The 15,293-nt window shown below is 52.2% G+C and overlaps 1 protein-coding gene across 1 annotated transcript in view; it reads left to right on the top strand.

Annotated features, from left to right (window-relative positions):
- LOC142303164 (proton-coupled amino acid transporter 1-like) overlaps positions 1-15,293 on the top strand; it is a 112,130-nt gene that overhangs the window by 20,841 nt on the left and 75,996 nt on the right. Inside the window, exons 4-5 of the mRNA XM_075344335.1 lie at positions 4,409-4,497; positions 4,693-4,788. Of these exons, the coding sequence (XP_075200450.1) occupies positions 4,409-4,497; positions 4,693-4,788 (185 nt within the window). The remainder of the gene's footprint in view (positions 1-4,408; positions 4,498-4,692; positions 4,789-15,293) is intronic.

Genomic DNA, 15,293 nt, shown 5'->3' with positions numbered 1-15,293 from the left:
CGCAGTCGTCAGGCCTTCCAGGAAGTCAGGCGGATTCTGCAGTGGGTGGAAGCCACAGCCTCCACGATCTCCGCAGTTTACATCCTGGGCGTAGAAAACTGGGAAGCAGATTTTCTCAGTCGTCAGGGCATGGACGCGGGGGAATGGTCTCTTCACCCAGACGTGTTTCGAGAGATCTGTCGCCGCTGGGGAACGCCGGACGTCGACCTCATGGCGTCACGACATAACAACAAGGTCCTGGCCTTCATGGCACGGTCTCAGGATCACAGAGCTCTGGCGGCGGACGCATTAGTTCAGGATTGGTCGCAGTTTCGACTGCCTTATGTATTTCCTCCTCTGGCGATGCTGCCCAGAGTGTTACGCAAGATCAGGTCCGACTGTCGTCGCGCCATTCTCGTCGCTCCAGATTGGTCGAGGCGATCGTGGAAACCGGATCTGTGGCATCTCACGGTGGGTCAACCGTGGGCGCTTCCAGACCGCCCAGACTTGCTGTCACAAGGGCCGTTTTTCCATCTGAATTCTGTGGCCCTCAACCTGACTGTGTGGCCATTGAGTCCTGGCTCCTAGCGTCTTCAGGATTACATCACTCCGAAGAGTGTCGGAGCTTGCAGCGCTGTCATGCAAAGCCCCCTTCCTGGTTTTTCACCAGGATAAGGTGGTTCTGCGTCCTGTCCCGGAATTTCTCCCTAAGGTGGTATCCCCTTTTTCATCTCAATCAGGATATCTCCTTACCGTCATTTTGCCCTCATCCAGTTCACCAGTGTGAAAAGGATTTGCATTTGTTAGATCTAGTGAGAGCACTCCGGTTCTACGTGTCTCGCACGGCGCCCCTGCGTCGTTCAGATGCGCTCTTTGTCCTTGTCGCTGGCCAGCGTAAGGGTTCGCAGGCTTCCAAGTCAACCTTGGCTCGGTGGATCAAGGAACTGATTCTTGAAGCCTACCGTGCTTCTGGGCTTCCGCTTCCTTCAGGGCTGAAAGCCCATTCTACCAGAGCCGTGGGTGCGTGGGCATTGCGGCACCGGGCGACGGCTCAGCAGGTGTGTCAGGCAGCTACCTGGTCTAGTCTGCACACTTTCACGAAACACTATCAGGTGCATACCTATGCTTCGGCAGACGCCAGTCTAGGTAGGCGAGTCCTTCAGGCGGCGGTTGCCCACCTGTAAGAGGAGGGCCGTTGTCGGCTCTTTTTATCTTTTTATCGGGGTATTCTTTTACCCACCCAGGGACTGCTTTTGGACGTCCCAATTGTCTGGGTCTCCCAATGGAGCGACAAAGAAGAAGGGAATTTTGTTTACTTACCGTAAATTCCTTTTCTTCTAGCTCCTATTGGGAGACCCAGCACCCGCCCCTGTTCCCTTTGGGCTGGTTGTTCTTTTGTGTACACATGTTGTTCATGTTGAATTGTTCTTTTGGTTCATGGTTCAGTTCTCCGAACATCCTTCGGATTGAATTTACCTTAGACCAATTTATACGTTTTCTCCTTCCTGCTTTTGCACCAAAACTGAGGAGCCCGTGATGCACGGGAGGGTGTATAGGCAGAGGGGAGGGGTTACACTTTTTAAAGTGTAATACTTTGTGTGGCCTCCGGAGGCAGAAGCTATACATCCAATTGTCTGGGTCTCCCAATAGGAGCTAGAAGAAAAGGAATTTACGGTAAGTAAACAAAATTCCCTTCTTTATGGGCAGCGCTAGACAAAGGATATATGGTAGTAAGCAAATATATAATATATATATATATATATATATATATATATATATATATATGTTGCCAATGTATGTAAAGCGCTGTGGAATTAATAGCGCTATATAAGTGAATAAATATTATTATATAACATAAAATATATTTTGTTTGCTTACTACTGTATATCCTTTGTCTAGCGCTGCCTGCAAAATGAGTTAACTGAGAAGCGAACTGTGAGCTCATTAGATTGAAACATGAGAGAATTTGTAACTCTTATCTGTTTATTTTTCTAGACTCCTTTTAAGCCAATTTATGATATTTATATATACAGTGCCTTGCGAAAGTACTCAGCCCCCTTGAATTTTTCAACCTTTTCCCACATTTCAGGCTTCAAACATAAAGATAAAAATTTTAATGTTATGATGAAGAATCAACAACAAGGGGGACACAATTGTGAAGTTGAACGATATTTATTGCTTATTTTAAACTTTTGTAAAAAATAAATAACTGAATATTGTGGCGTGCAATATTATTCATCCCCTTTACTTTCAGTGCAGCAAACTCACTAAAGAAGTTCATTGAGGATCTCTGAATGGTCCAATGTTGTCCTAAATGACTGATGATGATAAATATAATCCCCTGTGTGTAATCAAGTCTCCGTATAAATGCACCTGCTCTGTGATAGTCTCAGGGTTCTGTATAAAGCGCAGAGAGCATCATGAAGACCAAGGAACACAACAGGCAGGTCCATGATACTGTTGTGGAGAAGTTTAAAGCCAGATTTGGTTACAAAACAAATTCCACAACTTTAAACATCCCAAGAAGCACTGTGCAAGCGATCATATTGAAATGGAAGGAGTATCATACCACTACAAATCTTCCAAGACCCGGCCGTCAAAAATTTCATGTCAAACAAGGAGAGGACTGATCAGAGATGCAGCCAAGAGGCCCATGATCCCTCTGGATGAGCTGCAGAGATCTACAGCTGAGGTGGGAGAGTCTGTCCATAGGACAACAATCAGTCGTACACTGCACAAATCTGGCCTTTATGGAAGAGTGGCAAGGAGAAAGCCATTTCTCACAGATATCCATAAAAAGTGTTTAAAGTTTGCAACAAGCCACCAGGGAGACACCAAACATGTGGAAGAAGGTGCTCTGGTCAGATGAAACCAAAAGCGAACTATTTGAGCACAATGCCAAATGATATGTAACAGCAACACAGCTCATCACCCTGAACACACCATCCCCACTGTCAAACATGGTGGTGGCAGCATCATGGTTTGGGCCTGCTTTTCTTCAGCAGTGACAGGGAAGATGGTAAAATTGATGGAAAGATGGATGGAGCCAAATACAGGACCATTCTTGAAGAAAACCTGTTGGAGTCTGCAAAACACCTGAGACTGGAACGGAGATTTGTCTTCCAACAAGACAATGATCCAAAACATAAAGCAAAATCTACAATGGAATGGTTCACAAATAAATGTATCCAGGTGTTAGAATGGCCAAGTCACAGTCCAGACCTGAACCCAATCGAGAATCTGTGGAAAGAGCTGAAAACTGCTGTTCACAAACGCTCTCCATCCAACCTCACTCAGCTGCAGCTATTTCCAAAGGAAGAATGGGCGAAAATTTCCGTCTCTCAATGTGCAAAACTGATAGAGACATACCCCAAGCGACTGCAGCTGTAATCGCAGCAAAAGATGGCGCTACAAAGTGTTAACTTAAAGGGGCCCAATAATATTGCACGCCCCAATTTTCAGTTTATTATTTTTTATAAAAGTTTAAAATAAGCAATAAATTTCGTTCAACTTTAACTAATATATATATTATTTTTTTTTTTTTTTTTTATGAAACTCAGTTGCAAAAATTGATTTTAGGACCAAATACTGGACCTTTGCTGTACCCATCTAGAGGGGTATTGTTAATGGGGATCATCTTCATAGAATCCAAGAGGTGCCAAATTCATTAATCTGTCACCAGGTTTTTGCTTTCCCATCTGACAGCAGCATAATGTAGAGACAGAGTCCCTGATTCCAGTGATGTGTCACTTACTGAGCTGTTTTCTGTCATTTTGATCAATGCTTTCTCCGCTGCAGATCTAGCAGTTATACAGAGCTCATGAATATGCTGGACTACCTGCAGCACAAGTAGTCCTGTAATGATAATTTCCTGCTGATTAATCAGTGATTTTATCAAAACTACACTAAGCAGCCCAGTAAGTGACACATCGCTGGAATCAGTATCTCTGCCCCCCTACATGATGCTGCTCTCAGATTAGGTGGCAAAAATCTTTTGACAGATTCTCTTTAAGAGACACATGCCACGCAATGAGGAGAGGCCTATACAAATGTCACAGGCCGAGTTTGTATTTGGTAGACTACAACCAGCGATTGTCAAGTCTTCAGAGCGTCCTCATCATTGTCTACGGGACTGTCGGAGGTGGTCAAGGGCGGTATTCTCTCTCCGAGCCCCCGAGACAGTTAACGGAGCAGTTTGCATTCTCGACCTCCGCTTCTTTCACACAGGACTCTGCAGAGCCCCCTTCTGGAGATCTGTGGGGGTCCCAGCAGTCGGCCACCAGTGATCCGTCCTCTATCCTACAGTTGGGATTATTTCTAGACTTGCTACAAACCCTTTATGATTTGCTTTCTTGAGCATATGTTGTGTCTTGGGGATTACACATGATGTCTGTATACTTTATTATATGTTTCCCCTTTTATCTTGCAGTTGGGACCCCTGAGTCTGGTAGTTATGGGAATCATTGCCGTTCATTGCATGGACCTCCTAGTAAAATGCGCAAATCACATCTGTCAGAGGTGAATACTGAGCGCGTCATAGTCAAAAATATACCCTGTGCGCTGTCATACAGAGCCGAGAAAGCCTAGCTTGTGGAGACCCCCGATGCCATAAATGTCCCTGTTATGGCTCCCCCTAGTGGTGGACTGCAATATTCTGCCACTGTGAAATTTTGGAACATTTTGTCTCCTGATTCTATTTTATTTTCTCTTTAGGAACCAGCGCCCGTTTGTGGATTATGGGGATGCAGTGATGCTCGGGATGGAGTCCTCTCCAAGTCAGTGGCTGAGAACACACGCAGTATGGGGGAGGTATGAAATTTGTCATTCTGTCCCGGAGGCGATCAGACTTAAGGATCGCAGGGAAACTAGTGCACGCCGGCCCGCAGCTATGCTTCACTGAAAAGCTGTCAAGCCTGTTTTGATATTTACTGATCAAGTCATATTTTCTTTGTCGCTCCATTGGGAGACCCAGACAATTGGGTGTCTAGCTTCTGCCTCCGGAGGCCACACAAAGTATTACACTTTAAAAAGTGTAACCCCTCCCCTCTGCCATTACACCCTCCCGTGGATCACGGGCTCCTCAGTTTTATGCTTTGTGTGGAAAGAGGCACACATCCACTCATGCATTCTCAACTTAGTTATGTCGGTTGGAAGAAAAGAGGGCCCCCACGGGGCCCCCGGCATGTTCTCTTCTCACCCCACTACGTCGGCGGTGTTGTTAAGGTTGAAGTACCCATTGCGGGTACAGAGGCTGGAGCCACATGCCGTCTCCTTCACCATCCCTTAAGCGGCTCTGGGAGAAGTGGGATCCTAAGCGGTCATCCATTTACTGGGACCGTGCTCCATCCGCAGCCCCTGTGGGAACCTGCCGGACTGGAGCCTCTTCAACCTTAGGGACCGGGCCCTGCAACTCAAAGGTACTCTGTGTCCCCATAGGGGACTGTGCAGGGAGCGCACCTTCTTCCCGGAAGCCGCGTGGGCTGCTGAATTCAGGAGGCCGGTGGACTTCCGCGCCGACCGTGCCTGCTTGTCGGGCGCGGTCTCAAATTTAGTCCCCGGCTTCATCGCGGCCTAGTCGCAAAAATCCCACCCCCGGGCCTGCCTGTCAGGGGTAAGGGCGGGATTACCGGCCTGACGTCGGATGTGAGGGCTGGAGCATCCTGCATGTTTCCTCCCCCCTCACTGATCACTGTGGGGACCCCAGATTCCCGCACTTTGCTGGCGCCGCCCACGGCTCCACTCCTCCCCTGAGAGCTCCGGCAGCCATTTTTTGGCATTCTGCCGGTGGAGGATTCTCAGTGAGCAGCTCTGCAGCTCTGGGGGATCCAAGGCAGGGAATCAGGAGGACACACTCCGCTCGTTAGCGGTCGGTAAGCCACACCGGTCACTCGGTGCTGGTCCCCCTAGGGTGCCGGATTAGATACGTATATATCTATATCTATCTGTTCGGTGGGCTGTATACCCCTTTCCCATATACCCTCAGTGATCACTCTCCTAGGAGACAACAGCATGTCGTCCACAAGGAGCAAAGCTGCTAAGGCACAGGGTTTTTTTGCGGCCTGTACCTCTTGTGCGGCTATGTTACCTGCGGGTTCCACCTACCCTCACTGTGAGCAATGCTCGACCCCTGTTTCGCTTGCTCAGCCGGAGCCTCGGACACTGGTGGGCCCCTCGGCTCATGTAGACCCCCCTGCTCCCCCTGACCAGGCTGCAGGGACAGAGTTCGCCTCTTTTGCTGAGAAACTCTCTGAGTCACTTTCTCAATCCATTACACAGTCTATGGACAAATGGTCTTCTAAGCTGCTAGAGGCTTTGCAGTCCAGACCGGACCCTTCACAGGCCCCGGCCCCTGTTGGCTCGTCGCCTCCAGGCCCCTCTCGGTCCGCGCCACAGCGCGCTCATAGGTTGGCCCCTCGGTCTCAGGCGGAAGACTCCTGCCCGGACCGTAGTCCTAGACCGGCTAAGCGGCCTCGCTGGGACTCTTCCCCGACTTCCTCTCGCTGCTCGGGATCCCAGCTGGAGGACTCTCTGGAGGACGAGGCGGACGTCGCAGCTCAGGGCTCTGACCCTGACGTCGCCCTTAACCTTGATACACCTGAGGGGGACGCCTTAGTAAATGATCTTATCTCGTCCATCAACCAGGTGTTGGATCTCTCTCCCCCGCCTCCTCCTGTAGAGGAGTCGGCGTCTCAGCAGGAGAAACACCAGTTTCGGTTCCCCAAACGCACTCGCAATACGTTTTTTGATCACTCTAACTTCAGGGACGCTGTCCAGAAGCCCCGCGCGGTCCCGGACAAGCGCTTTACTAAGCGCCTCACTGACACGCGTTACCCCTTCCCATCTGAAGTCGTTAAGGGTTGGGCTCACTGTCCCAAGGTGGATCCTCCAGTCTCTAGATTGGCGGCTAGATCCGTTGTCGGTTGCAGATGGCTCATCGCTAAAAGATGCCACTGACAGGCAGATTGACTTCACCAGGAGCTCTATCTATGAGGCCACGGGCGCGTCTTTTGCCCCGGCCTTTGCAGCCGTGTGGGCACTCCAAGCTATCTCGGCTTGTCTGACTGAGATTAATGCTGTCACACGTAATTCTGCTCCGCAAGTTGCGTCTTTGACCTCTCAGGCGTCAGCCTTTTCATCCTACGCCATGAACGCAGTCCTAGACTCTGCTAACCGTACAGCTGTAGCATCCGCTAACTCTGTGGCAGTCCGCAGGGCCATGTGGCTGCGCGAATGGAAGGCAGATTCGGCTTCCAAGAGGTTCTTAACCGGTTTCCCGTTTTCTGGCGACCGTTTGGCGAACGATTGGATGAGATTATTAAGGAATCCAAAGGAAAGGATTCCTCCTTACCCCAGGCCAAACCTAAGAGACCTCAACAGAGAAAGGTTCAATCGAGATTTCGGTCCTTTCGTCCCTCCGCCAAGTCCCAATCCTCTTCGTCCAACAGGCCGGAGAAAGGCCAGAGGAACTCCTATGCGTGGCAATCCAAGTCTCGCCCACAAAAGGCCGCAGGAGGCACTGCCTCCAAGACGGCTTCCTCATGACTCTCGGCCTCCCCTGACCGCATCCTCGGTCGGTGGCAGGCTCTCCCGCTTTGGCGATGCCTGGTGGCCACATGTTCAAGACCGATGGGTGAGAGACATTCTGTCTCATGGTTACAGGATAGAGTTCAGCTCTCGTCCTGCGGCTCGCTTCTTCAGAACCTCTCCACCCCCCGCTCAGGCCGCCGTACTTTTTCAGGCAGTAGCCGCTCTAAAGATGGAAGGAGTTGTGATCTCCGTTCCCCTTCAGGAACGTGGTCGCGGATTTTACTCCAACTTGTTCGTGGTGCCAAAAAAGGACGGGTCATTCCGTCCTGTTCTGGACCTCAAGCTGCTCAACAGACATGTGAGAACCAGACGTTCCGGATGGAATCTCTCCGCTCGGTCATCGCCTCAATGTCACAAGGAGACTTCCTAGCATCGATCGACATCAAGGATGCTTATCTCCATGTACCGATCGCACCCGAGCATCAACGTTTCCTGCGTTTCGCCATCGGGGACGAACACCTCCAGTTCGTGGCATTGCCTTTCGGCTTGGCGACAGCACCACGGGTCTTCACCAAAGTCATGGCATCCGTTGTGGCGGTCCTGCATTCTCAGGGCCACTCGGTGATTCCCTACTTGGACGATCTCCTAGTCAGGGCCCCGTCTCGGGTGGCGTGTCAACAAAGTCTATCTGTCGCTCTGGCGTCTCTACAGCGGTTCGGGTGGATCATCAACTTCCCGAAATCCAAGTTGACGCCGACCCAATCACTGACGTACCTTGGGATGGAGTTTCATACCCAGCAAGTGTTAGTCAAGCTTCCGAGCGACAAACAGCTTTCTCTGCAGGCAGGGGTGCAATCCCTTCTTCGGAGTCAGTCACACCCCTTAAGGCGCCTCATGCACTTCCTGGGGAAGATGGTGGCAGCTATAGAGGCAGTCCCGTTCGCGCAATTCCATCTTCGGCCACTCCAATGGGACATTCTCCGCAAATGGGACAGGAGTTCGGCTTCCTTCGACAGGAACGTCTCTCTTTCCCTTGCAACCAAGACGTCACTTCAGTGGTGGCTCCTTCCCAACTCTCTGTCGCAGGGAAAATCCTTCCTACCCCCAACCTGGGCTGTGGTCACCACGGACGCGAGCCTGTCAGGGTGGGGAGCGGTTTTTCTCCACCACAGGGCTCAGGGAACCTGGACTCCGATAGTCTTCCCTTCAGATCAATATTCTGGAGATAAGGGCAGTGTATCTAGCCCTATTGGCTTTTCATCGGTGGCTGGAGGGCAGGCAGATCCGTATCCAGTCGGACAACGCCACTGCCGTCGCATACATCAACCACCAAGGCGGCACTCGCAGTCGTCAAGCCTTCCAGGAAGTCCGACGGATTCTGCAGTGGGTGGAAGCCACAGCTTCCACCATCTCCGCAGTTCACATCCCGGGCGTAGAAAACTGGGAAGCAGATTTTCTCAGTCGTCAGGGCATGGACGCGGGGGAATGGTCTCTGCACCCAGACGTGTTTCGAGAGATCTGTCGCCGCTGGGTAACGCCGGACGTCGATCTCATGGCGTCACGGCACAACAACAAAGTCCCGACATTCATGGCACGGTGTCAGGATCACAGAGCTCTGGCGGCGGACGCGTTAGTTCAGGATTGATCGCAGTTTCGACTGCCTTATTTGTTTCCTCCTCTGGCGATGCTGCCCAGAGTGTTACGCAAGATCAGGTCCGACTGCCGTCGCGCCATTCTCGTCGCTCCAGACTGGCCGAGGCGGTCGTGGTACCCGGATCTGTGGCATCTCAAGGTGGGTCAACCGTGGGCGCTTCCAGACCGCCCAGACTTGCTGTCACAAGGCCCGTTTTTCCATCTGAATTCTGTGGCCCTCAACCTGACTGTGTGGCCATTGAGTCCTGGCTCCTAGCGTCTTCAGGGTTATCTCAGGATGTCATTGCCACCATGACAGGCCAGGAAGCCTACGTCCGCCAAGATCTATTATAGGTCTTGGCAAATCTTCCTATCCTGGTGCGCTAATAACGGTTTTACTCCATGGCCGTTTGCCTTACCCACTTTTCTTTCATTCCTTCAATCCGGAATGGACAAGGGTTTGTCACTTGGCTCTCTCAAGGGCCAAGTATCGGCGCTCTCCGTGTTTTCTTTGTCGCTCCATTGGGAGACCCAGACAATTGGGTGTATAGCTATTGCCTCTGGAGGCCACACAAAGTATTACACTTAAAAGTGTAAGGCCCCTCCCCTTCTGGCTATACACCCCCAGTGGGATCACTGGCTCACCAGTTTTGTGCTTTGTGCGAAGGAGGCAACACATCCACGCATAGCTCCACTTTTTAGTCAGCAGCAGCTGCTGACTATGTCGGATGGAAGAAAAGAGGACACATATAGTGTCCCCAGCATGCTCCCTTCTCACCCCACTGTATGTCGGAGGTGTTTGTAAGGTTGAGGTACCCATTGCGGGTACGGCGGCAGGAGCCCACATGCTGATTCCTTCCCCATCCCTTTTTACAGGGCTCTGGGTGAAGTGGGATTTACCGGTCTCCAGGCACTGAGACCGTGCTCCATCTACAGCCCCTGGAGAAGATGCTGGATGGAGCGGAGTACATCAGGGACATGGCCCTGCTTCCTCAAGGTACTCTGTGTCCCCGTGCATTTGGCGCTCACACCGCAGCATGCTGGGTGTTGTAGTGCGCCGGGGGACATCAGCGCTGCGGCGCCTGTGCCATAGCCTCATTCAGCTTAGCTGAAGCAGGCACACTTATGGGACTCGGCCGCGCCGGCCGCTGGGACTGCGGCACGGCTGGCACTTGTAGTGCGCCGGGGACTTCAGCGCGGCCTGCGCTTTTACGGCGGCCGCGCTGATAACTACAGTCCCCGGCTTTTGCGGCCTGCTTCCGTTCGTTCCCGCCCCCAGACCTGCCAGTCAGGAGAGGGGCGGGACGCTGCCCACGTCTAGGACTCGGGTGCGCCGGCCGCTGGAACAGCGGCGCGGCTGGCACTTGTAGTGCGCCGGGGACTTCAGCGCGGCCCGCGCTTTTACGGCGGCCGCGCTGATAACTCGAGTCCCCGGCTTTTGCGGCTTGCTTTAGTTCGTTCCCGCCCCCAGACCTGCCAGTCAGGAGAGGGGCGGGACGCTGGCCACTTCTAGGGCGGTCGCGCCGGCCGCTGGGACTGCGGCGCGGCTGGCACTTGTGGTGCGCCGGGGACTTCAGCGCGGCCCGCGCTTTTACGGCGGCCGCGCTGTTAACTCGAGTCCCCGGCTTCTGGGCCTAGTCTCCCTTCGTTACCGCCCACAGCCCTGACAGTCAGGGTAGGGGCGTGACGCTGCATAGAGCAGAGCTGAGAGCTGGAGTATGTTTTGCATACTCCACCCCTCTCACTGTGTGCACTGTGAATCCGGATTCCCGCACTTTCTCAGGCACGCCCACGGCTTCCTTCTCTACAAGGACACCGGCAGCCATTAGTGTCAGTTTCTGTACGATACAGAGACAAGTGTGGAAGACCCTGGCATTCTGATAGTCACACAATCGCTGTAACAGGCGTTAAGCAGCACCTGTGGTGCTAACCCCACTAGTGCAGAAGTGCACTTATAGATATGCTTGTACTATATACATTGCACTGTTTGGTCGCACGTTGTATATACCCTCCTGGATTATGCGGAGGAGTTATCAGCATATTCTCTGTGTAAAACAAAGGTGCAGAACCACATGTTTTTCTATACAGCTGGTACAGCATGTACGGCTATACGGCCGGCAGGTACATAGACTCCCATTGTATGCACTAATGGCCAGGGGATGAGGACGGTGTCTGCAGTATTTACTGACAGTTTTTCTGAGACTATGGCTATGATACTAGAAGCCTAGCAGTCCGGACATGTCTCTCACAATATGGGCACTGTTGAATCATTGATCCATGGCCCCCCTCAGTGTGAATAACTAACAGCTCCGGGAATGTCACACGCATCCCAGAGTCACGGCTCTGCACGGACGTCAGTCCCAGACAGCCTAAGTGGGCTCGCTATGAGCGGCCTCGGTTTCATCAGGGTCCTAACAGAAGGACTCGCTGTGTAATGAGGCGGAAGTAGCGGCTCAGGATTCTGATCCTGAGACCGCTCTCAATCTGGATACACCTGATTGTGACGCCATAGTAAATAATCTTATAGCGTTCATCTATAGAATGTGGGTTATTTCTCACAACTCCTCCAGTGGAGGAGTCAGCTTCACGTATTTTTCTGGACCACTCTGCCTTCAGAGAGGCAGTCCAGGAACACCACGCTTATCCAGATATGCGCTTCTCCAAACGGCTTAGGATACACGCTATCCCTGTCCCCTGACTTGGTCAAGGACTGGACCCAATGTCCCGAGCGGCATCCTCCAATCTCCAGGCTTGTAGCTAGATCCATAGTTGCAGTGGGAGATGGAACTGCAAACTCAAAGATGCCACTGACAGACAGATGGATCTCTGGTCGAAAGCCATCTATGAGGCTGTCGGCGCACCGTTGGCTCCGGCATTCTCTCCCTTGGGGCACTCCAAGCTATTTCAGCTTGTCTTACACAGATTGACACGGTTACACGTACATCTGTGCCGCAGGTGGCATCCTTAACCTCTCAAATGTCTGCATTTGTTTCTTACGCGATTCAGGTTGTCCTGGACTCTGCGAACCGTGCGGCGGTAGCCTCCGCTACTCCGTGTTTTTAAGCAGAGCCTGGTCTGCTCGTTAAGTGAATGGAAGGCAGATTCTGCTTCCAAAAAAGGTTGCCTAACCAGTTGCCTTTTTCTGCTGACCGACTGTTTGGTGAGCGTTGGATGTAACCATCAAACAGTCCAGGGGTAAGGATTCATCCTTTCCTCAGCCCGGACACAACAAACCCCAACAGAGCAAGAGGCAGTCGGGGTTTTCGGCCTTTTCGAGGCTCGGGCAGGTCCCATTTTTCCTCGTCCAAGGTGGACTCAAAAGGATCAGAGGAGCTAAGATTCTTAGCGGGCTCAGTCTCGCCCAAAAAAGCGACAGTCGGAAAACCCGCTTCCAAGGCGGCTTCCTCATGACTTGCGGCCTCGGTCGGTAGCAGGCTCTCCCGCCTTGGCGATATTTAGCTCCTCCCGGCCGGGCCGCTGCTCTTCTGCAAACAGGGTGCACTCTATAGGCAGAAAGAGTGATGACCCCCGTTCCTCTTCAGGAACAAGGTCACGGTTTTTACCCCAAATTCTTTGCGGTACCTATAACAACGGGCCGTTCCGTCCCGTTCTGGATCTAAAAATGCTCAGCAAGCTCGTGGACACCAGGCGGTTCCGGATGGAATCCCTCCGCCATGTCATCGCCTCAAGGTCCCAAGGATATTTCCTAGCATCATTAGGCATCAAGGATGCTTATCCACACGTGCCGATTGATCCAGAGCACTAGCGTTTCTACGCTTCGTTATAGGAGACGAACACCCTCTGTTCGTAGCTCTACCTTCCGGCTAGCGACAGTCCAACTGGTCTTCGCCAAGGTCAGGGCAGCAGTAGTCACAGTCCTGCACTCTCAGGGTCACTCTGTGGTCCCGTATTTAGACGATCTACTTGTCAAGGCACTCTCTTAGGAAACATGCCAACACTGCCCGAACGTTGCGCTGGAGACTCTCTAGAGTTTTGGGTGGATCATCAACTTTTTAAAGTCAGATCCGACCCCGACCCTATCGATAACATATCTAGGCATAGAGTTTCTTACTCTCTCAGCGATAGTGAAGCTGCCGCTAGACAAACAGCATTCACTACGGGCTGCAAGCTCTTCTTTAAGAACCAGTCGCACACATTGACACGCCTCATGCACTTCCTACGTAAGATGGTAGCAATGGAGGCAGTTCCTTTCGCGCAGTTTTACTGCGTCCACTACAATGGGACATTCTCCGCCAATGGGACGAGGAGTCGACGTCCCTCAACAGAGTCGTCGTTCTTCTCAGGCGGCCAAGGAATCTCTACGGTGGTGGCTTCTTCTCACCTCTTCGTCAAAAAGAAGGTCCTTCCTATCCCCGTCCTGGGCGATAGTTACGACAGACGCGAGTCTATCAGGGTGGGGAGCAGTTTTTCTCCACTACAGCGCTCAGGGTACGTGGACTCAGCAAGAGTCCACTCTTCAGATCAATGTTCTTGAACACAGAGCAGTGTATCTTGCCCTACAATCCTTCCAACAGCGGCTGGAAAGCAAGCATATCCGACTTCAGTCGGACAGCTCCACAGCGGTGGCATACATCAACCACCAAGGAAGAACGCGCAACCGGCAAGCCTTCCAGGAAGTCCGGCAGGTTCTGATGTGGGTGGAAGACACGGCATCCACCATATCCACAATTCACATCCCAAGTGTGGAAACTAGGAAGCTGACTTCCTAAGTCGCTGAGGTGTGGCCGAAAGAGTATGGTCTCCTCACCCGGACGGGTTTCAGGAGATCTGGCGCCGCTGACAGAGGCCGGACGTCGATCTAATGGCGTCACGGCACAACAACAATGTGCCAGCTTCATGGCACGGTTTCACAATCATCGAGCTCTGGCGGCAAACGCCTTAGTTCAGCATTGGTCGCAGTTCCAGCTACCTTAGGTGCCACCTCTGGCATTGTTGCCCAGAGTACTGCGCTAGATCAAGACCGACTGCGGCCGCGCCATCCTCGTCGCTACAAATTGGCCGAGGATGTTGTGGTACTCGGTTCTGTGGTGCCTCACGGTAGGCTAACCGGGGGCACTACCAGACCAATCAGACTGGCTGTCTCAAGGGCCATTCTTCCATTTGGATTCTACGGCCCTCAACCGGATGGTGTGGCATTGAGTCCTGGAACCTAGTGTCGTCAGGATTACCTCAGGACGTGGTTGCCACCATGAGACAGGCTAGCATACCAACGTCCGCCAAGATTGACCACAGGACGTGGAAGATGTTCTTATCTCGGTGCTCGGCGCAGGGTGTTTCTCCCTGGCCGGTTGCATCGTCTATGTTTCCTTCCTTCCTGCAATCTAGGTAGGAAAATGGGTTGTCGCTCAGTTCCCTTTAGGGACAAGTCTCAGCGCTATCTGTATTTTTTCAGAAACGACGACTTCCTCAGGTACGCACGTTCCTACGGGGAGTTTGTCTTCTCAGCACTCCGTACAAGCGGCCGTTAGAGCCCTGAGATCTGAACAAGGTTCTAATTGCTCTCCAGATGCCGCCTTTCGAGCCTTTGAAGGATGTCTCCCTTCCCGTTTTTCACGGGAAGTGGCCTTCTAGTAACGGTCTCGTCTCTTAGGAGAGTTTCCGAGCTAGCAACGCTCTCATACAAACTCCCTTCCTGGTCCTTCACCAGGACAGGGTAGTTCTGCGTCCGGTTCCGGAATTTCTCCCTAAGGTGGTATCCCATTTTCATATCAATCAGGATATCACCTCACCTTCTTTGTGTCCTCGTCCAGTCCATCAATTTCAGAAAGATTTGCATCTGTTGGTTCTGGTGAGAGCACTCAGGTTCTACTTCCCGCATGGCGCTCCTGCGCCACCCGGATGCACTCTTTGTCCTTGTCGCTGGTCGGCGTAAACAGTCGCAAGCTTCCAGATCCACCCTTGCTCGGGGGCTCGAGGAACCAATTCTTGAAACCTACAGTTCTACTGGGCTTCTGGTTCTCTCAAGGCCGAAGGCCCATTCTACCAGAGCCGTGGGTGCATCCTGGGCATTACGGCACCAGGCTACGGCTCAGCAGGTGTGTCAGGCACCCACCTGGTCGAGTCTACTTACTTTTACCAAGCATTATCAGATGCATACCTATGCTTCGGCAGACGCCAGCCTAGGTAGATAAGTC

This window comes from Anomaloglossus baeobatrachus, chromosome 4, assembly GCF_048569485.1.
Source record: "Anomaloglossus baeobatrachus isolate aAnoBae1 chromosome 4, aAnoBae1.hap1, whole genome shotgun sequence".
In the NCBI taxonomy this organism is placed as follows: domain Eukaryota; kingdom Metazoa; phylum Chordata; class Amphibia; order Anura; family Aromobatidae; genus Anomaloglossus; species Anomaloglossus baeobatrachus.
Note: the sequence above shows the minus strand (reverse complement) of the source record. Positions and strands in the feature narration are given on the sequence as shown.